Consider the following 23,174-nt stretch of genomic DNA (forward strand, 5'->3'; position numbering starts at 1 on the left):
CAGAGGGAGGGGGGATGCTCATAACGTCAGTAACGCTACCGTATCAGCAGCGTGACTGAGAAGAATGCAGCCACATATAGACATCTCAGCACACCTGGGGCAAGCTCATTATACTGACTTAAACTGATCAAATTTGAGCCTCTTGCGTATGCTGTATGTCTGTATGGGATTCCCCGCAAAGCACAATTGTAGGAATCAAACTATGGACTGTTCCTTTAAGCCATTGACTCATCCGGATAGCAGCTACAAGAGTGATACCATCAACTCGTGATTGAAAGTGTGCTGACTAAACAATGCCACGGGAAATGAGAAGTGGGGTCGATATCACGTAGAGAGCAAAACAGGACAAACACAGAATCCGCATAACTAGACACTGTAATGTTCTGTAAAGTTAGAAATCATATTTATTTACCCATGAAACTGTATAAGCCACAGTGATCAGATTTTGAGTCCTAAAAATATTGTTGTGAATTTTGTCACAGCATGATTGGTTGCATGCGTTTTGAATTTCCCTGACAGGTCTTCTACAGAAACCGCTTGAGATTGTCGCTGTCTCTGGTGCTGAAACTGAAATGGAACCGAACTGTAGTTTCTTAAATTGACCACAAGAGGTCGCGCTTTACTGAGGCGCACGTACTTGGTTCATTAGTATTAGGCTACAAACATGGACCCAAAACAATGTAATTTTGAACTACAGCTACGATGAAAAAGTTAGGTAACCAACTACTCGGCTACTTGCTAAAGCTCATGAGACACATGGTCACTGCTAGACTAGCAGTCAAGTTTTTTTCAATTTATGCAGCCCATTAAGCTCATTTATATGTAGCAGACAGCAACAAAGAAGCAGTTTTGTTTTAGTTAAAATTTATTGACATTTTATTTCAATTTCAAAGTTTTACAGAAAATGAACATGAGCTGAAACAAATTCATATCTAATAATACAGGATAATATTTATTTCAGATGTATTAACATGTATGTTTTGTACTCTTATTTTTATTGTTCATTAAGTTGAGGTTCATATTGTTGAACTTATGGGTAATAATAGATCATATTTGTACAGTTCACAATTATTTTTTTAATAATTTATTTTATTTCAGATATTAGAATCTAGATCTTAGGTTCTGGTTACTTTGTTATTGACGATAAAAGGACCAACAGTGACTTCACCTTCCCAATCGAAAACTGAAAAAAAAAAAAAAAAAAAAATGAAATGAATTGAATTGAATTGAATGCAGTATTTTTCAAGTTATAGTCAATGTTACTGAACTACTGTGTACATACCTTCCTCAGTAGATACGTCCCGGACTTTCCTTGCAACAGCTGGATGGGGATTTCTGGCAACAGTGTTCCAAGGAGGAGACCCCGATCCTGTTGTGGATCCTCCATAGCCAGTCCCTGAGCTTGTCACATAGTGGCTAGCAGTGAGCCCTTGTGACCCTTGTGACCCTTGTGACCCTTGTGACCCTTGTGACCCTTGTGACCCTTGTGACCCTTGTGACCCTTGTGACCCTTGTGACCCTTGTGACCCTTGTGACCCTTGTGACCCACCAGAAGGTGACCATGACCAACCAGTGGCTGATCCCCCAGACCCGCCGCTTGACCCATACTGTACATACTTTTTCCCAGACCCGCTACCTTGTCCAGAACCGGAACCAGACCCACCCCCATAAGTTTTCCCTGACCCACTCCCAACGCCAGTGTCTCCACCAGTTCCTGAACCGACACTGCCTATGCCAGTCTCACAGGAGCCACAGGAGGCATCAGCTCCATTGACCTCCTTCCACCTGGGAGGTAAGACACACATGTCAGACAATTTCTTTGTATTTACAGTGTGCATAAGTCATCAGATAAGAACTTCAGTTTTTGTTTGTTCAAGCTAAAGTTAAAATACAACATGCTAGAAACCAGAAAAACCTGAACATCGTGAAATCCACTTTCGGTTGTGAGGAAAACATTCTAATCACTAATGTCAACATTTATTGTTTAAGAATTGTACTTAAGAACTAGATTATTTAATTTTTTTAATACTAGTACTCAGCAATACCTAGATTAGAATACTGGCACTAGGGATGCACCAATACGATACTGGTATACTAAAAATTTTCTGGATCAGGTATTGGTTTCACAATATCAGTTAATCCGATGGCAGGTTGGATGTTGTAAGCACAAATATAGTGACTGACTTTCGCCTACAGTGTCTCATAATATCTGAACTTTTATTTGAAGGGTAAGTAACAGTTCCACAGCACAGTTGCATCTTTTGTGTAGTAAGTTAACTATGTTTTAGGGAAATAAGAGCCATTTCCTGTCTCTACACTGGTGTTGGTCAGTATTACTTAGTTAATCTATACCTAGAAATCTAAAACAGGTAAGTGATGAAATCGTAATAAAATAAAACAAAATAAAATAATTTATTTCTATGGATACTTTTTAATGGTACCTAATACTAGGAATTTTCTCAACTAATAACAGGCTTTGTAAATTAAGTTCTTATGTAGTCTGTTTGTGGTACTTACATGTTGTTGATGTATGAACAGGCTCTGTGCTGGTCATGGATGGTATGTGCAGCGGATGTGGCTTTCAGGAGACAGGTAATATACATCTGTTGGAGCATCGGGTTAGATTTGGGCTTATCAGAGCACACTAACACTATTATTTAAAGGGCCTGTGCATGATTTCAAACCATGAGTGAAGAACATGTTTTAGTTTGAACTTTTAGTCCCACTCAGTTAGTCCTTTCTGGGTAATGTTCTGCAGTTGTTTCCTTATATTTCTCCAATCTATGCTTACTATTTGCTTTTTTGTCACTCTGGAAAATGCACAGAGAATGACAGAGAAGCAAGTCTCTGGGGAAAAAGGTGACCTTGTCAGTAGTATTGTCATGATAAAAAAAAAATCAAACTCAATTTTGATACTGAGGAATAGACTTTATACTTAATACCAGTTTTAATACTACAATGATTATAAAAAACACTTTTTATCTAGACAATAGAATGTGATTTTCAACATAAAATAATAGTAATAGTATATTACCATGTGGTGTTATATCTATGCAATTCCTCAGTCATCCAAGTATGTTCCATAGTCTACAATGTATACTAGTCTATGTGGTCTTACACTTGTTTTGATACAGCTCAAGTTCATTTTAAAGTTATTCAGGAAAAGTTTATTTCATTTTTTAGTATCAATACCTGCTCACTGCTCAAATGAGCATTAATTTGATACTAGTTTTAGATTAGAGTCTGATTTTTTATACTTTTGACAAGTCTGTAGCTTCTGCATTAGTTATTACCTGAGAAAATGCTATGTAAAATGAATCAATGCATGATGTAAAGAGCATTTACCTCAAGAAGAATAAACTAAAATCAGGTCCAGGAAAAGGAAAAGTGCCTATAAGAAAAAGTGCTCACCACTCCTGAGTCCACTCCTAGGAACCTGAAGGCGTCCAGCTGGAAACGAAGTTTGTTCTCTGCAGGGCGAAGCAGGAAGCGTGAGGCTGCACCCGTCACTCTGCCATCAATGAAGCATCTGTATATGGACACAAACTATCAGTGTCAAAGAAAACACAGAATGTAACTGTGTATCTCATAGTGCTGTTTCTCACCCGTGATTGTCGATAAAAGCATATCTGGGGCTGGAGTTTACATCAGTGGTCAGCGTAGCAACACAGCTGTCCACGTATACCCTCAGAGGGACATGGAAGTATTGCATGACAGATGCCTCAATAAGAATCACATCTCCCAAATAGTACACGTAGCTCGGTCTCTCATACACCCAGTCATCTGTGCAGTAAAACTGTGTCAGGATAGATTTCACACTGAGACAGGTGAAAGAGGGCAAGCTCACCTGTCATAAGTTTCAAGGAGAAGTACAGGAACTCCTCCGCCACCTTGACAGCAGAGAAAGGAACCCAGAGTGGATCAAGAGCTAAACTGCTCACATTCTGCCTCCTAAAGAAAAGAAAAAGGTAAGTTAATATATTTGGAAAGAATACAGCACTTATTCATTTCAGCGTTATTCAAACTGGCAGCTCTATTCTGATAGACAAACCTTGGATAGTGGCATTCCACAATGACAGCAACTTTGCTGGTCCTCACCACAGGAGAGTCCCCATAATTTGGAGGATTGTAGTTCAGGACGTAGGAGTAAATGAAGGAGTTGTCTGTCATCTGTAAGAAATGCACAAACATTAGCATTCAGAATTGGTCTGTTTGTGTTGTTTTCCTCAGATTTACCTTCAGCTCACTGCCACAGCTCTGCAGCTCATACTGAAAGATCAGCACTTGGCCGCTGGTGTCCTCAGCTGAGACAGCACAGTCTCCCAGTGTCAAACCTCCAGGATGAATGAACTGTCCTATTCCAAACATGTCCTTCTTCACTTCCACATGGACAAAACTCTCTCTGCAGTCCACTGCCACAGTGCTCACCGGCACAGGATGCCTGACCTCAAAGGGCACAGTGGGCTGGCCTGGGGTTTCCTGCTGAGGGTCCTCGGGGTACTTCCACTCCAAAGGCTTCTCAAAGGTCTGCTTGGTCTGCTGAGGGTCTACAGGCCATTGCTTGCTGGGTGTCTGAGGCTTTTGGTTTTGGGTTTGCCACTGTGCATCACAGAAGCTAATAAACAGTGCTAGTGCCAAAAGGCACGTAGCAGTGCACTTCAACAGCATGGCTCTGGCTACAGGTGGTCCCCCTTGGGTGCTGTAGAGGACCCTGACACCTGGGTAGGTCCTTTTATATGCCCCAAGAACCCACCCTCTGATGCCTGACACCACGTGCCCTGTGGACCAACTCTCTGGCCCATATACGTGTACTTTGCTGATTTACACCAACAGCTAAGAGGGCCACTCCAGATCTGAGAGATGGACATATTAAGGAACAAATATAGTGTGGATATGTTGTATTTATTACATTTGTACATTTATATGTGTTTAGAGCCATTGACACTAAGTTTAGAAAAATGTCACACTGACCTGATGTCTTCTTGTCCTCCACATAAAATGTCAAACCAAGTTATTTGCCAAAGTAAATTTGTTATTTGGAACAAATCAATAGAGGAGCAATCATCTGTTTGTAAAGCAGGTCAGAGAATGTTGTGTTGTTTGCTAGTTCATATGTTTAAGGTGTTAATGCATATTATTTTGCTGCATGTATTTCCTAATGTTCAGCATAAAAATGTAATTGTTGAAGGTTTGTTACATAGGTCTATGTAAGAATATTGCTTTAGTATGATATAGGCATGTGTCTGTTTTGCATCACAGTATAAAAACATTCATGTTTTTCTGATCTCATGTTATACAACCTGTGTGTGTGTGACCTGCAGTTCTGGTCATACAGACCTGTTTGACCCTGGTCACTGCCAATACGCTCTTCCTTTTCATGGCACTAGCCCCATCATTTAAGATACATTAAAGATACATCTGATTGTCTGAAGTATACAAAGATGGGCAGTTATTTAGGTATGTTCATGCCAATGTGATTCTTCAGAATGAAAGATTATTTAGAGAATTAACCAATTTAAAGGCTGTCTGATTGGTGGTTGTGCTCAGCCAATAAGAGAAGAGTTTGGGACTGCCAGACCTCACCATACTTATAAAAGTCAGGCTGTTGCCCAGACCTTCCACAGCCTCGTGCCCATTGTCCATGGTGGATCTCTGAGCAGGGAGCCATGGCAGTCAGACTTGTAGCTCTTGGTCTTCTGGCGGTGTTAGTGTTGGGGGGGCTAGCAAGTGCACAGTATTTCAAGGAGGTGAACCCTCAGGATCCTCAGCGACCTAAGCCTTCTCAGAACGTCCAGCCGACCTTGTATCAACGACCACCCCAATCCCAGAGACCCCCGCAGTCTGCACAGAAACCTAACCAACCTCCTCAGGTGAACTATCCATCACCTCCAAAGCAAGTACCACGGGACCCCCAGAAACCTGCGCCACAAGACCCCTACAGGCCTCAGCACCCTCAGTACCCTCAGCATCCTCAGCACCCTCAGCACCCTCAGCACCCTCAGCAACCCAAGGACACAAAGCAGCCTCAGCATCCCCATGTCCCAAAGCCGGATTTTCAAACCTGTGAGGTGGATCCATTTTACAGGATCCACTGTGGACGCCCTGAAATCTCTGTGTCAGAATGCCAAGCCATCAACTGCTGCTTTGATGGGCAGATGTGCTACTATGGCAAAGCTGGTGAGTGTTTCTCTACTGTCTACTACTACTATTACTACTGAAAATATTTGTAATGGCCATCTCTTTTAACAGTAACTCTGCAGTGCACAAAAGATGCCCAGTTCATTGTGGTAGTTGCCCGAGATGCCACATTGCCCAACATTGACTTAAGTTCCATTCATTTTATGGGCACTGATCAGAACTGCCAAGCTGCTGGGTCAACCACAGAATTTGTCATCTATCAGTTCCCTGTTACAAGCTGTGGGACTGTTGTGGCAGTAAGTTACCATGAAAACCAATTTTTCTGAAGTGAATTATCATTACTTGACATGAGCATTTGTGGCAGGAGTCTGAAAATGGGGTTCTAACCTACGAAAACAGAATGTCGTCTTCATATGAAGTTGCTGTTGGGCCGTATGGAGCCATTACCAGGGACAGCCAATTTGAGTAAGTTGGGTGTTGTTTAAGGCATACAATATAACATACATTCCAGGAATATGTAGAAACAAGTAAAATTTAAGTATATTAAGTTGACAGGGTGCAGACAGTTTTAATGTTGGTGTGCCTTTGTGCAAGACCCTTAAAGGCACAGTATGTAACTTTCTGGAATGTCACCTGGATGATTCCATGGAAATAGAAAGTTAAAACCATGCTGTGAAACATTCTCCATGGTGATAGAATTGTTCTGCCCTACTGTGGAAGATTATACCAAAAGGAAACAAGCAAGGCCAAAAAAGAGTCAGATTTGTGGAGATACAAGCCCACTCCAAGTAAAGACGCCTGTTTTCAAGTGCTATTAAGTAAACAAACAAACAGAAAAACATGCAAAAAAAAAAAAAAAAAAACATGCATTAACTAATATTTCTAATATTTTAGTCTAGATCAACACAATAAAACTTTCTAATTAGAGTGTGGCTAATGTGAACAGTGATTTAAAATTGCACCCTTGAATAAATGAGAAAGAAAGTACAAATGTACACCTAGTAAGTGTCTTCAAATATTGATGTGTCTGCTTTAGCCTGATGATCCAGTGCAGATATATCGGAACCTCAGTGCATGCTTTGGTGTTTGAAGTGGGCACCCTCCCTGCTCCTCCTCCTGTGGCTGCTCCTGGTCCTCTGCATGTGGAGCTCAGGCTAGGCAACGGACAGTGTACGGTAAAGGGCTGTGTGGAAGGTGGGTTCCAAGGCCGCTTTATTCTATCTACTATATGTTCCTATGTTGTTGTGATTAATAAGTCTGTGCTTGTCTGAACAGAGGACGTGGCCTACAACTCCTACTACCTGGATAGTGAATACCCGGTCACAAAGGTGCTCCGGGACCCTGTGTATGTGGAGGTGAGACTGCTGGAGAGAACAGACCCCAATTTGGTGCTGACATTGGGCCGATGCTGGGCCACCTCCAGCCCCTACTCTCAGAGTCTACCCCAGTGGGACTTGCTGATTGATGGGTAAGATTAAAGTGAAACTAAATGCTAAATTCACATTTTTGCTACCAAAATGCGTATATGGTATTTTAATAGGACTGTGTACAAATTTTAAATTTGCACCTTTTTGGTTAAAAGTACCTCAGTCTAAGAGTGTGGATTCTGCTCTGCAATTAGTAGTAGTAATAGTTGTGGGTGATATCATGAAAGACTGCCCTGATTACAGCCACGTTTTTTCTAATTACAAATACATGGCTGCAGGAGCGAAATTTGAAGTGTGGACACCTGTTAGACACATTGTTCTCATCTTCTGTCACTCTCTTTTTTAGTCCATAACAGGCACCTCCCAGTTTAGCAGCTCTATTTGAAATGTGGTTGTGGGCAAACTTTAGGCGTTTAGTCCCACTTTAAATTGGGATTTGACAGTCAAATATGTTTAGTTGTCGTATGTGTGTTATATAAGCCTGTTTTTTTCAATCTTGCAGTTGTCCTTACCGGGATGATCGCTACCAAACCACCCTGGTCAATGTGGGGCCATCTTCGGGGCTCATGTACCCCATGCACTACAGGAGATTCATTTTCAAGATGTTTACATTTGTGGCATCTGGTCCATCTGATCCAGCTAAAGATGTGAAACAGGATGTGGCTTTAACACCTTTGAAAGAAAAGGTACAACTTAAAATCCATCATAAACTGTAGTATGACTAATAGAAATGTTTTGAATACATGTACTGTTCTTCAGGTGTACATCCACTGCAACACATCGGTTTGCACACCAAGTCTTCAAAACAACTGTGAACCTCGGTGCTTCAGAAAGAGTGAGTATTTGACCATTTCCTTTTTGTTGTTGATTCCCTTAGAAAGATATTGATATTGTAACTTTGGATGTTTAGTATTATAGACTAAATGTGCTTGTACAAACAGGGAGAGATATAGCTGCTTCAGTGAAGAGTGGCTCCAGAGCTGAAACCACTACAGTGACTAGTCAAGGCATCATCATTGTGGATCGAAGACAAGTCATGTAATTTTGTTATTATAAAATATGTCAATACAAAGGTATCCAAGACAATTTAGTAGGCTGTTTAATGGCATATTGTTGAAACCACAAAAATGTAACCACAGAAATATATATTAGAAATTCATTACAAAGAGATTTTTATCAGAATAGTATATTTCTAAAGTTGTGATAAATATTATAAATATTTTCCATGGTTAATAACATGTAATGTCAAACTTGTTTTCGAATGAATGTATACAGAATCAAATAAATATTGCTACACATTTGTCACTGTGTTGATGTGTGTGAAAATTCGCAATGAAAAGAGTGAACGTGGACTTACCGAATAAACGAAACCAGCCTACAAACTTCGTTTCCCACAATCCCTTTTGAATGACGTAACCACTGTGTGCGCTCTTATTGGACGCATGGTCCGCCAGTTTCTTTATTTCCTGGTTTTCTCCTAATCCGCTTGCATTGGTCTGTAGCTTTGGAGGGTAAAGGTGAGCCATATTCTGAATCCGATACGTTGGTCGACACCACCAGCCTCCTCCCATGCGGTGCGTACTGTCCTATGTTTGGCTCTTCCGCTTAAGTAGCTTTACCGGCGTTGTGCGCTTGTCAGCGAGCTCCAGCTGCCGCTCTAGGCGTACAGTTCACATCGGGCTCCCGCTAGGGCTCCCTTTACTGTTCGCCAGGAAACTCATGATACAGTCAGGCAATATGAGCAATAACAGAGGCATAGCGGGACCAGGCACAGTGGACTTCAGCTGCATAAAAACAGACGACACTGGTCCAGCCGTGGAGAAGAATCTCGTGGGGGGCACTTTGGATGTAGCGATCCAGAGACTGCGGACACCCAGCCCCCAGGTGGGCGATGACGACTCCGAGGCAGAGTCTTTTCGGGATGGAAGAACTGAAGAGGTGGACCGGGACACTAAGGGCAGGGCGTACGCTTGGTGCAGGGACTTTCTGTCCGGGTCCTGGAAGACAATAAAAGAGAAGGATTTTCAAATCAGCATTATCAGGTAAATTATGCTTCCAGGACTTTACTGCGCATTGCGTGTAAAGAGATGTTACTGTATAATAATAACATGGTCGGTTCGACCATTCATGAAGGGGATTTTCATATCAGCAGGTAAATTAATCTTTCAGAACTTAACTACTCATTGTGAGTACAGGGTTAGTGACACTATTACTGTGTAATAACATAATCATAGGCGAATGCAAAAACAGCTTTAGGCTTACTAATGATTCCTTTCCAGTGGTGGGCTGAGTAACCTGCTCTACCTGTGTTCCTTACCTGACCATGTGCCTGTGGTGGGAGAGGAACCAAGGCAGGTGTTGCTCCGAGTCTATGGTGCCATCTTACAGGTTGGTCTATACAGCTATCCATGGTAACTGTTCTGTCATTATAAACATGTAACATGCTTCTCCTGTTTGTTTGTTTCAGGGTGTGGACTCACTGGTGTTAGAAAGTGTCATGTTTGCCATACTGGCAGAAAGAACCCTTGGGCCAAAACTTTATGGCATATTTCCAGAAGGACGGTTAGAGCAGTACCTCACGGTATGAGGCTTCTGTATTTAGTGTGAAAGAGTAGGAGCTACTGAGCTACTGAGTAGCTACAAAGTTCTTACTAGAATACAATAATTTTCTGTTTATATCTTTATATCAGAATACTCGAATGCGCACTGATCATCTCTCAGAGCCATCTATCTCTGCTGAGATTGCTACGAAAGTGGCACGTTTCCATAATATGCTCATGCCTTTCAACAAAGAGCCCAAGTGGCTTTTTGGGACCATTGACAAGTAAGAAACCCACATTTTGACTTTGATTTAGTTCCACAAATGTCATCTGTGTCATTAATGTATCCTTTCTTTTCAGATACATGGATCAAGTGATGAAACTTAAATTTAACCGAGAAGCACATGTAAAAAAGTACAACAAGCTGATGAAGCTGGACCTGCCTGGTGAACTGGAGAGGCTCCGGTGAGTTGAGATTCCAGCGCAGTTTTCATTTTCCAAGGATTTTGAAATGGTCCACAAAAGGCGTTTTAACTGAATAACAACTTGTTATTAGAGCATTACCAGGTCCTTACTTGGCACCCCACCATAGCCAACATTTTAACAGACATAGGAGTAGAATTCTATGTTGTTTCAGTTTGTAATTCCAGAATCTTACAGTACTGCAATATTATTTTCTACTCTTGTGACCTTTGCCCTATTCTTCCCTGATCCCTCAGTCACCCTTCTATTGGCAGCCAACAAAATCAGTCTGTATTTATTGGCTTTGTTATCTGTAGACACGTGGGGTATCTAGTACAAGAACATTCCACTGATAGCTTGTGTCATTCTTTTAATCTTCAAGTTCAAATTATTTTGATAGCTTTGTTAATCCTTTTATTTTTTTTAGAAACAGAAAAGTAATACATTCTGAATAATAATGTTAATAAATAATGTTGACAACAACTTTGTTTCCCCACAAACCAGTGCTTTACTGGCTGCGACCCCCTCCCCTGTTGTGTTCTGTCACAATGATGTACAAGAAGGTAAGTCGTTTTGCAAAGCCTGGTATATCTATTTATTTCTATAGTAGTTTTTACTGCTGCCATTATGTGATTACATGAGTCTGCTGTTGTAATTTCTCTTCACCACCAGTCAAACATTTGGACATACTTTTATGCCATGTTTTCTTTATTCAAATGACTACTTACATTATAGATTCTCACTGAAGCCATCAAAACTATGAATAAATACACATGGTTGGAAGGTAGTAAAGTATGAAAAAACTCCAAAAGGGTTTTATGTTTGAGTGCTGCTTTGCTCACTCTCCTCTTATGAACCCTGACAATGCAAGGAAGTGAAAAACATTTCAGGAGACCTCATCATGAAGCTCAATGAGAGAAGACCAAGGGTTGTCAACAAAGCAAAGGGTACTTTGAGGAATTAAAAATATTTAGTGTTATTAAAACATTCTTTGCTATGTAATTCTATACATATTGCTTCATAGTTGATGTCTCTATTTATTACAAATGTATCTAATTATTACAAATGTATTATGTAAATTTTGTAAGTAGTAAATATAAAGGAAAGAAGCAAAAAATATGTCCAAACTTTCGAGTGGTAGTACATAAAATGTTTGAGTTGACAATCTTGTTTGTCTTGTTTCAGGTAACATTTTGATTCTTGAAGCTAAGGACCAATCCTCAAATGAACGACTCATGTTGATAGACTTTGAATACAGCAGTTATAACTACAGGTATTAGATGCCATAAACTATACCCTAATATTGCTAGTAGGCTAATAATACATGATATTTTTTCAGAGGGTTTGACTTTGGAAACCACTTCTGTGAATGGATGTATGATTATACCTACAACCAATGGCCTTTCTTCAAAGCCTCGCCAGAGAATTACCCAACCAGAGAGCAGCAGGTGAGATTAACTGTTTACTGTTGCCCAATTCTGTTTGCCGTGTCTTTCTTGACTCCTTGAATACCCTGTCCTGCTAAGGACATAGGGCCATAGTGCACAGCGCAAGGCTATTTCCAAAGTCTCTTAGTAAATGTGGTTGACAGCACAGAAATCTAGCTGTCAAAGAGGCAAGGAAATAGAACTGGGATGGGGCACATGTCTGGAGCTCATTCACTCATTCTTAGAACATTGCTCCTTAGCTTTATGCTGCCATCTGGTGGTTAACACAATGAACTTATGTCCTTCATAGCTTCATTTCCTCAGGAGTTATTTGGCAGAACAAGAGAGACTTTCTAATGTGAAGATGGACTGGGCTTGTGTAGAAGAGGACATGATTATTGAGGCTAACAGGTAATTTGTGTGGATTTTTATTTTAAACATAAAATAAATTCTTAAAGAGGGGGTATTATGCAAAATTAAGTTTATGGAACTTTCTACCGTGCTATGATGTTTCCTCAAAGAAAACATGCCTGAGGTTTTATATGTCATGTTATGTTATACTGTATGCCATGTATGTTTGAGTAATCTAGCAATCTCTCCTGGGCACTATTTGAATCCTCCTTAGCGTTGAGACCTGTGACTGAGACACAAAGGCGGATGAAAAGTGCAGTAGAAATGCTGCTGCACCAGGACTTGAATTTCTCTATCAATAAAGTATCTGTCGATCTATTTACATATCTGTCTAGCAGTACGAATCTGTCCAAGACTCAGCCCACAGTCCTATGTCACCCATGTTCCTATGTCCTGCATGGCAATTTTCCATACATATACAAAAGCCTGATACAAGACAATACACATTGTAGTGTATTGTTCACAAACCTGATACAATGTGCAATAGTTTCATTAGAGGGCAAATTAATTTCCAATGGTAGTGGTGATCTAAATATGTTATGTGTTAACAATTAATACCCTTAGAAGTGTTAATATACCCCCTCTTTAAACTTACCTGTATTAACTGCAGTTTTTGGGCGCAATATAGAAGGATGAATGTAGTTAACAGCTGTGTTTGGATGTACAGATATGCTTTAGCCTCTCACTTTCTCTGGGGGCTCTGGTCCATCATTCAGGCAAAATTATCAAAGATTGAATTTGGATACATGGTAAGTATTTATAAAGAAATACATGTATTATACAGTTAAATCAACTGATTAGCTGAACTTAACTTTGTGATTTCTCAGGATTATGCGCAGGTCCGTTTTGATGCCTATTTCAAACAGAAGAAGATTTTTGCATAAAGCTTCTGTTTCTGCTGCAGTTCTGTGACAGTCCTTAGAGCTCAGCACAGTGACAGACAGGAGCACAGAGCAGAAGCACAGTCCGATTGCCTTTGACCATCAGTGCACTCGACTGTCCCCATTTTGTGAAATACTGTTTGGAATGTGCACGTAATATGCTGTCCTTATCTGTCTTTAAGTATTACTTTAACATTTTTAATCAACACGTGTGACCAGTTCATTCAGTGGTCCAATCAATAGTTTTACCTCAGTTACACAGTTGCTGTACAATAATTTCAAGTAACTGCACTTACATAATGACTGTAGGAGAATCTCAATGGTTGTAGTAGTTGCTACCTCCCTCTGCTAAGTATGAAAATTACAGAGTTAGAAAAAGGGCTACTTGTAACTAGTATTGTATTGCGTCCAATCCACTATGTTCCTAAATGAAGAGGCTAGAATCATTAATAAAAATAACAAAAGTAAAAGTACCTGGATATCTCTACTTTATTGAAGTACATTTTACAGTGGATACTTTTTACTTTTACTTTACTACATCTGTACTCTCTACTTCACTACATTATAGAACAGGACTGAAAAGTAAAAAGTACAGTGAATGGTTTGAGGGGGTATTTTGGCACATTCATGGTAACACACTGACTAAAGGTTTTGAGATGAAGTTCTGGCTTTGTGTAAACAAAAATTTACAAAAATGTATAGAAGAAGAAATTGCTAGTCACCACTGTTGATCAAAAAAATCAAAACAATTATTTATGCTTTAATACTTAAAAAAACTGTGAAATTGTTTTTACTGTAAAAGTACAATTTCAAGCATGTACTACAACATTTTACTATAATATATAATACTTTTATTTAAGTAATTTTTTTTTGCTCCTCTATAGGCCCTTTAAGTAACAGACATGTGGATACAAAATAATTTTAACAGTATCAATGTAATGTGATACTTGTATTTTTTTCTCTGTATTGGTTAATATGTACCTTATATCATTTCTGTTATTATCTGTGTATTCTGCTTTTTGAAGTTATAGATTTTCAAAAATATTATTTTGAATGTACATTGTCTTTGAAGTATTTCAGTTAATAAACCAACTTTATTACTTTCTCTCATTAGTGTTGTTGGACTGAATTTAACTGTAGACTATGCAGTTATTTGTAACATCAAACTTTGACTTTCTTTATCCTTGCACTTGTTAATTACATTAAAAATCTTGATGCTATGGTTTCATTTTTTCCATTCTCTATAGTTGCAGTTAGCATGAAGTGCCCCTAGGTGATGCAGTGAAGGGGACAAGTTTTTAGCTCCACCTCCCCAGCCCAAAATAGCAGCTCCAGAGACCACAGCACTGCCAAGAAATGGAAGTCCACTACAGAATCAAGGCAAAACTGGAATTATTTAGCTGATAACAGTAGCCTGCATGGTGCTATGTTGTTAATCTTTGCAGGCAATTGTTCTGTAGTCTTTTCTTCAGAATGGATAACTAATAAAAAGTACTATTTGACTAGAAGGGCATGCTAACAGTGCAGTGCATACACTTGCTAGCTGTGTTGAATGTGTAAGATACTTTTGCACATAAATAAGCAGCTAAGATTGGACATTTTAGATCAAATTCAGTAAAATGAAGACTGTTAGAAATAGTTTTAACCTATTTACAAATTGGATAATCTTATTGAAAGGTATTATTACAAGAATCTGGGAAGTTTTTATAAAGCTAAGTGACTGGAAAGCATCTACTGAGACAGGAAATGCTTTATATGGTCATCAAGACTCGGAGGAATGGAAGACCAATGAGGAGCTACGCATATATTGCTATGGAAACGTAGATGAAGCCATCACTATCCAGACCAGCACACATGCGTTCACTGTGAGTACACATGCATAAGCAGTGATATTGTTGCCGTAGTTTTTATCAACATAATACTTTTTTGCAGATAGGAATTAAAATATAACTAAAATAACTACAAAACTATAATTCTCAGATATATACTAATACAAGCTGGGGCAAGGGGGAGGAGGAGCACTTTGTAACTTATAGAAGAGGCTTCTCTCCATGGAGATGCTTTGTCTAGAACCTTATCTACCTCATTGGAGACAAGGAAGAATTGTATTATTTATAAACTAAACCCAAGCATTGACTAAATAACACAATAATTACCATTTTAGCCCTATTTCTACAACTAAATTAAAATGCATGGTCCAAATTAACAATTAACTTAACATTTATTTAACATAACATTCACATTTCAATTTCCTCAGGTGGATCTCCAAAGACTAGCAGCTTGCAGTGAGTATTTCCGAGCCTTGTCCCAGTCCAGAATGAGAGAAACTACAGAAAACTTCATCTATTTGGAGCATGTGCCATCGTCCGTTTTCCACAATCTTCTGGAGTTTTCGTTTTATGGACGGTTTTCAGTCCCACCAGAGGACCTGGCCTCACACATACAGGTATGCTGTCTTCACTAGACAGTGCTTGTCAGTGAGACTCTCTAGGGCTTTTGTAGGTCAGCACGGTTACACAGGTTTGGGGAAGTTGACAGGTTCAGGAAATAGTGGCATGTTCAAAATGAGCTTTCTACATTTACAAGAGCCCATAGTAAGGACATAATTAAAGTATTTCTAGTGGCTGGGGTCCATTGTTCAAATTGCAGATTTGTTGAGCTTCTTTGTAATTACAGGGGCTTATTCACATGAAACAAAAACTGGCACAAAGTTCAACGTCTTCTTTGTTAGTATAAATAAACTAAAGTTTTCACAATAGCTTAAAAAAGTGGTTCCATTATTTAACCCCAAAATCATGATTGGTGTCAGCAGAAAGGACTTTAATCCATAAGATTAACATTGCAAATCTGTGGAGCCACTTCCTAACTAATAATGATAAGGTTATTTATGTATTTTCTGTTTTTCTTTTCTTTTCTTTTTTTCCCCCCCAGAAACAGTGAATCTCAACATATTGTTGTCAGAAATTATAAACATGAACTTAAGAACATGAACACATATTACCAGTAATATTTATAACATTTGTCATAGCAACATTCAGCAGCAAAAAAGACACTAAACACTCCATATAGGGCAATTATAATACAGAATACCACTCATATAGTATTTGTCTTTATAAAGGTTTGTAGCTATCTTGTGGCTGAGTCCTTCCTTGCTAAGTGCGTGTCCGAGTTTGCGTCTGAACTAAGCCCACACAACTGTGCATCCTACGTGACCCTGGAGAGAGAGACCTGCTGTCCAGAGCTGAGGCAGGCCATCTTTAAATATCTGAAGAACAACATGCTGGAGCTACCCCATGTCATCAGGTACACATAACTGATACTTCATCAAGCTGGGGCTGTTCTGCATGTATGTCTCTGGTGGAATGTTCAGCAGTTTCTGTGACGACACAATGTACACATTTGCAAACACAGCCAAAAAGTTTTAAGATAGTCTAAAAATCTTGTCTAATACGTACACATTTTCAAGAGCCTATGATCAATGTGTTCACTGTCCTGTTTAGGTGTTTTATTTTCAACTAAAAATATTACTCTAAAATATTAAATATTGGTGAAACTGTGCTGCTAGAAAAATCTTTAAAATAGGTTACTCAGTAAACTCAGTAACTTAGTAAATATAAATGAGACTTAATGTGACTGAATACTACCCACCATTAGGTTACCTTGGTTACCTCCTTAGTCTCATTGTTCATTCTCGTCTAAATTTTGTAGGAGCCTATATGAAGAAGAAAAAGAAGAACTGGTCCATCTGAGGACTGATGGTGCCCTACACCTGTGCTGCCTCAGAAAGGAAAACCTCACTTCATGGACTGATCCGCAAACAGAACAAGCCCGGTATGTCTTTGTTCTGGAGGGGCCCGAGGAGACTGGGGAGTGGAGGCCGCTAACAGAGCTCCCCTTCAGAGCCGATAAATGGTGCTTCACTACAGTGGTCCTACACAACTACCTATACATCATAGGAGGGTACCGGCAGCGCACCAAGAGAGGCTGGGACTTCAAAATGTCTTCTTTTAGATATAACCCTTTCACTAACACATGGGTCACTACAGCACCACTGATAAAGGTAGGCACAGATGGTCTGTTGAATAAGTAACTACAAAGACTCAGTATTGACTCCAACTAAACACAGCTTATGTTTTTTCAATGATAGTTTTGTCCTACTTTAGAGCTCTTGTTCAGTTTCAACTCTAACATGTGACATTTCCTGTTTATTACACATAAAATTTTATATCGTGGCCAGTCTAGCACACGCTCTGACATGTTCTGAGTCATGTAATTGAGGACAAATTTGTATAAAGGGTTGTTCCCTCATAAGTCATGACTTAAGCATTCAAATTGTTTCCACTACGCAACTAACCCTCCTCAAAACTAGGGTTGTCAAAAGTATTTAAAATCAGATACTAATCAATACTGAACCTAGTATCAAAACTAGATATTAATTTGAGCAGGTATCAATAATAAAAAAAAGTTGCATTCACAGGCAGAAATGAATGAACTTGAGCTGTATTTACAAGTATAATATCACATACTAGTTTACTATATGTATACACGCACAGAACACACACACACACACACCTGTATGTGTGTGTGTGTGTATTTCTGTGTGTCTGTGTGTGTATGTATATATATATCCTATTTCCTTGCACTTTTTGTATGCAACAATTGGGAATGTCTATTACGAATAATTTTCAGATACAATGTCAGCTATCTTGGTTTAAGAGTCATCTACCTGCTTGTAAGGGTGTGCCTGGGATGTTCCTTATTATGGCTTTAAATGTGTCTATCTTGCATGTTATTCCATTATGGTGTTAACTGCTTGAAAAACATGCATGGCAGCCTCTCCAGAGATCAGACATGTAACTGACCTATGTCCCCTGCTGTTCTTTATGGAGATATAGTTAAGTTTAATGCCATACTCTGGAACATCAGAAAAGTTACATAGTGTATTTTTAAGCTTGAATGTTGCATGTTACAGTTTTATTGTATTGTTTCCAGTGCCGTAGACACTTCAGCGCAGTGGCCTGCTCTGGCAGTATTTACGCTGTAGGAGGCTGGTACTTGGACTCATTGGTGACCCCTGACTCCAGCACAGCTCTGTACACAGCTGTGGAGTGCTATGATCCTTGGGAGGACACATGGAGGTTAGTGTCAACAGAGGGAAAAGAATGTGTCTCTAGACCATTATTGTATTATTATTTTAACCCTCACGCTCTCCTCTGGGTCACATAGACCCGAAGAAACATTTTTTTTCTTTCCCGCTTTCAAGATCAGACCCAAAAATGTATTTATTTTCTTGCCAGGCGAGAAAATTAATTTTTGGGTCTGACTGACCCGCCCCAAGAGAGGGGGAAGAAAAAAAAAAGTTTCTTCAGGTCTATGTGACCCCGGAGTGAACCTATGTAAATCCCCCAGCTGGTATACAATTCTTCTTATGTGTTATTGTATATGTATATAAATAGTGGTTAAAAACACCTTAATGACAACCACAAAATGTATTGAGCAAGAAATACATTTACCAATAAAATACCAATAAAATGTTTTACTTCTAGTACATTAGTTCTAGCATGGCATTTATTTTTTTCATCGAAAATAAAATGATCTTCTGCAGGTTGGTCTCCTCTCTGCCACTCACAGACTTCCAGTTCACTGTATCTCTGTCTCATGATGTGCCTCTGGCTGCCAGTCGTGGACACAGTTTTTATGTTCTGGGAAACATTCAAAGAACTGGTGAAAAACTGCTCCTTCAGTATGATACCAGACAAGGTAAAAATCTGTATAAAGCATTCATATAATTACATACAGGTTTGGTGTATAATTTTTATTGCTGTTGATTAGACTCCTGGTGTGAAATACTCCCCACACTGACCAGAGGAGATGCAGACTTACCCACTCTCTACTTCCTGGGTGCTGCAGAGAAACTGTTTGTGATTGGTGGAAACATCTCCCATAATGTGGTGACATCATTTTGTCTACAGTCACAGAAGTGGGAACAGGTATTACCGAATTTAACAACCAGGTCAAACCGGTTATGTCTCACTAATAATAACATGCCATAACTTACGTAATGTTAGATATGTTAGTTACAGTATTAACTAAATACAAGAAGTGGGCAGTACTCATATTTACTAGATCATACTCTAGTTTTCTGACACTAGTGTTATTTCAATATTACATTTACTCTTATTTGAGACTTGAGTAGCACCTCCCTCAAATACTTTTTACTCTTTATATATATCCTCTACCAGAGGCCTGAGAGCTTGACAGTTCTGCGCAGTATCTTTGCTGTTCCTAGTACTGCACTTTTCTGGACTGAGATGTCTGTTGTTTTTCCTGGTATCTGCAGTAGTCACTCCTCCAGTTTGGGGGTTACAGCCCCAGTGCTCCGATCACCACGGGCACCACTGATGCCTTCACTTCCAGGCTCTCTCCAGCTCCTCCTTGTGTCCATGGTATTTTTCTAGTTTCTCGTGTTCCTTTTTCCTTACATTGCCATCATTTGGTATTGTGATGTCCACCACCATGGCTTTGTTCTGTTGCTTATCCACCACCACTATGTCTGGTTGCTTTGCCAGCACCATTTTGTCCATCTGGAAGTCCCACAGGATCTTGGCTCAATCATTGTGCACAACCTTTGGTGTTCCCACCTTGACCTTGGGGTCTCCAGCCCATACTCTGCACAGATGTTTCTGTACACTATGTCCACCACTTGGTTATATTGCTTTATGTATGCTTTCCCTGCCAGCATCTTACACCATGCAAGTTATGTGCTGGACTGTCTCAGGAGCCTCTTTGCACAGCCTACACCTTGGGCCTTCCCGTGGCTTCAAGGGTGATTTTCCACAACCGCATCGAGTTTGCAATGAAGGCTCTTAGAATCCTGTTGATACTGTACAGCTCCAAGCACTCAGTGATCCATGTGTGTGGCAGTGAGTCGTAGGCTTTCTTGTAATCAATCAGGTGTCTTCAAGGGTGACATGTGTCATTGTGCCATTTGGAGACTTGATGACTACAACACTGACCATGGACCAGAGAAAAAGAAGAAGAGAACTGTGTCAGGAGACTAGAAAGAAAGTGATAGACAAGCAGGTTAAAGATAAAGGCCATAAGACCATCTCCAGGCAGCTTGATGTTCCTGTGATTACAGTTACACATGTTATTAAGAGGTTTAAGGTCCACAGGACTCTAACCAATCTCCCTGGACGAGGCTGCAAGAGGAAAATTGATGGCAAATTGAAGAGATGGTTCATACGAATGGTAAACAAAGAGCCCAGAACAACCTCCAAAGAAATTTTATGTGAACTTGAGGGGCAAGGTACATCAGTGTCAGAACGCACCATCCGTTGTTTGAGCCAAAGTGAACTTCATGCGAGGACACCACTGCTGAGAGCAAATCATAAAAACGTGAGACTGGAATTTGCCAGAATGCATATTGACAAGCCACAAAGCTTCTGGGAGAATGTTTTTTGTACAGATGAGGCAAAACTGGAGCTCTTTGGCAAGGCACATCAGCTCTGTGTTCACAAATGCAAAAATGAAGCACACCAAGAAAAGAACACTATCCGTACTGTGAAGCCTGGGGGAGGCTTGGTAATATTCTGGGACTGTTTTGCTGCATCTGGCACAGGGTGTCTTGAATCTGTACAAGGTACAACAAAATCTCAAAACTATCAATGTATTTTGAAACTAAATGTGTTGCCTAGTGTCAGAAAGCTTGGTCTTAGTCATAGGTCGTGGGACTTCCAACAGGACCCAAAACACACAGCTAAAAACACATAAGAATGGCTAAGAACAAAACATTGGACTGTTCTGCACTACTGAACTAATGAATTTAAATGAAAATACCTCAAATTGAAGGCTTTTCTCAGCAATTTTTAGGTGAGATTAAAATGAGATTAATTAGATTAATTAATTACAAATCATAATTAATTAATCTCTCAATTTTTTTAATCGCATGACAGCACTAATATATATATATATATATATATATATATATATATATATATATATATATATATATATATATATATATATATATATATATATATAGATAGATAGATATAGATAGATATTAGTGCTGTCATGCGATTAAAAAAATTGAGAGATTAATTAGTTATGATCTGTAATTAATTAATCTAATTTTAATCTCACCTAAAAATTGCTGAGAAAAGCCTTCAATTTGAGGTATTTTCATTTAAATTCATTATTATATTATTGTGGCAGATCAAAAGACTGATATAGAACAAAAAAAAAGTGACTTTATAAAGTCATTTATTGTTTAACAAATCTCTCCAAATTAGCTGTTGAGCCTAAGTCTCCATGAATAAGAAACTGTTTGCTGTAAAGTAGCAAAGATGAGGAAATCTGAACATAATAACTTTTGTCTCCTTAAAGACAATAAAAAGTCCAGTCTTTCCTTAACCATATTAAAAATATTATTGATAGAGAAATACTTTATATATGAGATTACTGGTTTTAGTCCTTGTTTTAGTCCTGGTTTAGACCTGCTTTAGTCCTACTTTAGTCCTAGTTTAGTCCTGGAATGGATTAATCCTGGTTTTAGTCCTGGTGTTAGTTCTGGTTTAGTTCTGGTTTAGTCCTGGTTTAGTTCTGGTTTAGGCCTGGTTTAGTCCTGGTTTAGTCCTGGTTTAGACCTGGTTTAGACCTGGTTTAGTCCTGGTTTAGTCCTGGTTTAGACCTGGACTGGATAAGTCCTGGTTTTAGTCTTGGTGTTAGTTCTGGATTAGAGGCGCACAGGAGGAAGCGCGGTTTACGCAGCGTTCGCGAGAAAACACGATCCACACGCGGCGCACGGGAGCACGTCGGTGTCCGCGCAGTAACTACGGAAGGAAACGTGGTCCGCGCGTTCTCAGGTTAATGACGATGATGAAGGTGTGTGTTTGTTTGTGTGTGTTTGTGTTTGTGTGCGTGTCCCCTCATGTGGCAGGTCACTATAGGACAGTAGTGCAGACATCATGAGCCTATGAAGGTTGTTTTCACCAGTGACATTTAAGTTGTAGGCGATATTATATTTGTTATTTTCTTTTATATTTCACGTTGGGAGAATAATTTCCAAGACACGAATGTGTTTTTACCTGTGCACTGCTGCCTGTGTTCTACTGGCTCTTCGACCTCGTCCATCGTGCGACTGACGCCACCAACGTTAACATGACGTTTACGTCGCTCTTACTGCGCGCGTTTTGTGTGGGTTTCCGGCAATGAGTGGAATTACCGAAATAAAAAAATGTATAAATGTGTTTTTTGTGTGTGTGTGTTGTTGTCCCAACAACACATAAAAACAGGTTTTATAATAAAGCAACTCGCATACAGAAACAGTAAAGTTAGAGATTAAAAATGAGATTAACGCGATTAAAAAACATAACGCGCTAAATATGACTGTAATTAATTAATCGCAATTAACGCGATAATTTGACACCCCTAATATATATATATATATATATATATATATATATATATATATATATATATATAGATATAGATATAGATAGATAGATAGATAGATAGATAGATAGATAGATAGATAAAAATGAGAGAGGCTTCCAATATTACAATAATCTTTTCTTTTTTTTTCTCTTCAGGTGCAGATGGTTGACAAAGTGGCTTTTGCTGGGCAGGGGACAGTGTCTGGTGGCTGCATCTTTCTCCCAAGTATAGAACACAATACTGTTATGAAGATGGATGTTCAAACTTTGTCTTTATACACACTCCCTCAGCTGCCTATTCCTGCCCTCTATGAATCTGCCTTCCATATGGTCTTATAACACTGCCTGCTTGTCTACAGGGGTATTACTTTGCCTGGATTGTTCCACAGTATGGCCTAAGATATTTTGTAGTATGACATTAAACACATCTGTTTTGCATTATTTCAATTTA

The 23,174-nt window shown here is 39.3% G+C and overlaps 4 protein-coding genes across 5 annotated transcripts; 3 read left to right on the top strand and 1 right to left on the bottom strand.

Moving 5' to 3' along the window:
• Positions 1-981: 981 nt before the first annotated feature.
• Positions 982-5,906, bottom strand: LOC110166795 (zona pellucida sperm-binding protein 3-like). The gene is made up of 8 exons (XM_055155242.1): positions 4,237-5,906; positions 4,052-4,170; positions 3,848-3,951; positions 3,606-3,783; positions 3,412-3,529; positions 2,518-2,603; positions 1,283-1,785; positions 982-1,183 (listed from the first exon to the last, which is right to left on the bottom strand). The coding sequence occupies exons 1-8, from the start codon at positions 4,666-4,668 to the stop codon at positions 1,116-1,118; spliced, it is 1,608 nt and encodes a 535-aa protein (XP_055011217.1). The 5' UTR covers positions 4,669-5,906; the 3' UTR covers positions 982-1,115.
• On the top strand, positions 5,667-8,679 carry LOC110166794 (zona pellucida sperm-binding protein 4-like). The gene is made up of 8 exons (XM_020932098.2): positions 5,667-6,177; positions 6,250-6,434; positions 6,506-6,603; positions 7,175-7,332; positions 7,414-7,606; positions 8,068-8,251; positions 8,325-8,400; positions 8,507-8,679. Exons 1-8 carry the CDS (start codon positions 5,667-5,669, stop codon positions 8,605-8,607), a joined length of 1,506 nt encoding a protein of 501 aa, XP_020787757.2. The 3' UTR covers positions 8,608-8,679.
• Positions 8,680-9,025: 346 nt separating this feature from the next.
• Positions 9,026-14,396, top strand: chkb (choline kinase beta). 2 transcript variants are annotated; one of them, XM_020932150.2, is made up of 12 exons: positions 9,026-9,607; positions 9,845-9,953; positions 10,033-10,146; positions 10,256-10,389; positions 10,466-10,570; positions 11,072-11,130; positions 11,458-11,514; positions 11,753-11,840; positions 11,907-12,015; positions 12,305-12,405; positions 13,073-13,154; positions 13,233-14,396. In XM_020932150.2, exons 1-12 carry the CDS (start codon positions 9,135-9,137, stop codon positions 13,287-13,289), a joined length of 1,488 nt encoding a protein of 495 aa, XP_020787809.1. In that variant the 5' UTR covers positions 9,026-9,134; the 3' UTR covers positions 13,290-14,396. The 2 variants fall into 2 exon arrangements, with proteins under 2 accessions (XP_020787809.1, XP_020787810.1); XM_020932151.2 differs by lacking the exon at positions 11,458-11,514 and having other exon boundaries at positions 9,027-9,607.
• Positions 14,397-14,642: 246 nt separating this feature from the next.
• LOC110166793 (kelch repeat and BTB domain-containing protein 11) lies at positions 14,643-23,062 on the top strand. The gene is made up of 9 exons (XM_020932097.1): positions 14,643-14,666; positions 14,999-15,151; positions 15,544-15,732; positions 16,405-16,589; positions 16,995-17,346; positions 18,279-18,424; positions 18,892-19,046; positions 19,119-19,276; positions 22,880-23,062. Exons 1-9 carry the CDS (start codon positions 14,643-14,645, stop codon positions 23,060-23,062), a joined length of 1,545 nt encoding a protein of 514 aa, XP_020787756.1.
• Positions 23,063-23,174: the final 112 nt, after the last annotated feature.

This window comes from Boleophthalmus pectinirostris, unplaced genomic scaffold (genome assembly GCF_026225935.1).
Source record: "Boleophthalmus pectinirostris isolate CB_2022bp ecotype Guang Dong unplaced genomic scaffold, ASM2622593v1 HiC_scaffold_2, whole genome shotgun sequence".
Classification (NCBI taxonomy): Eukaryota; Metazoa; Chordata; class Actinopteri; order Gobiiformes; family Gobiidae; genus Boleophthalmus; species Boleophthalmus pectinirostris.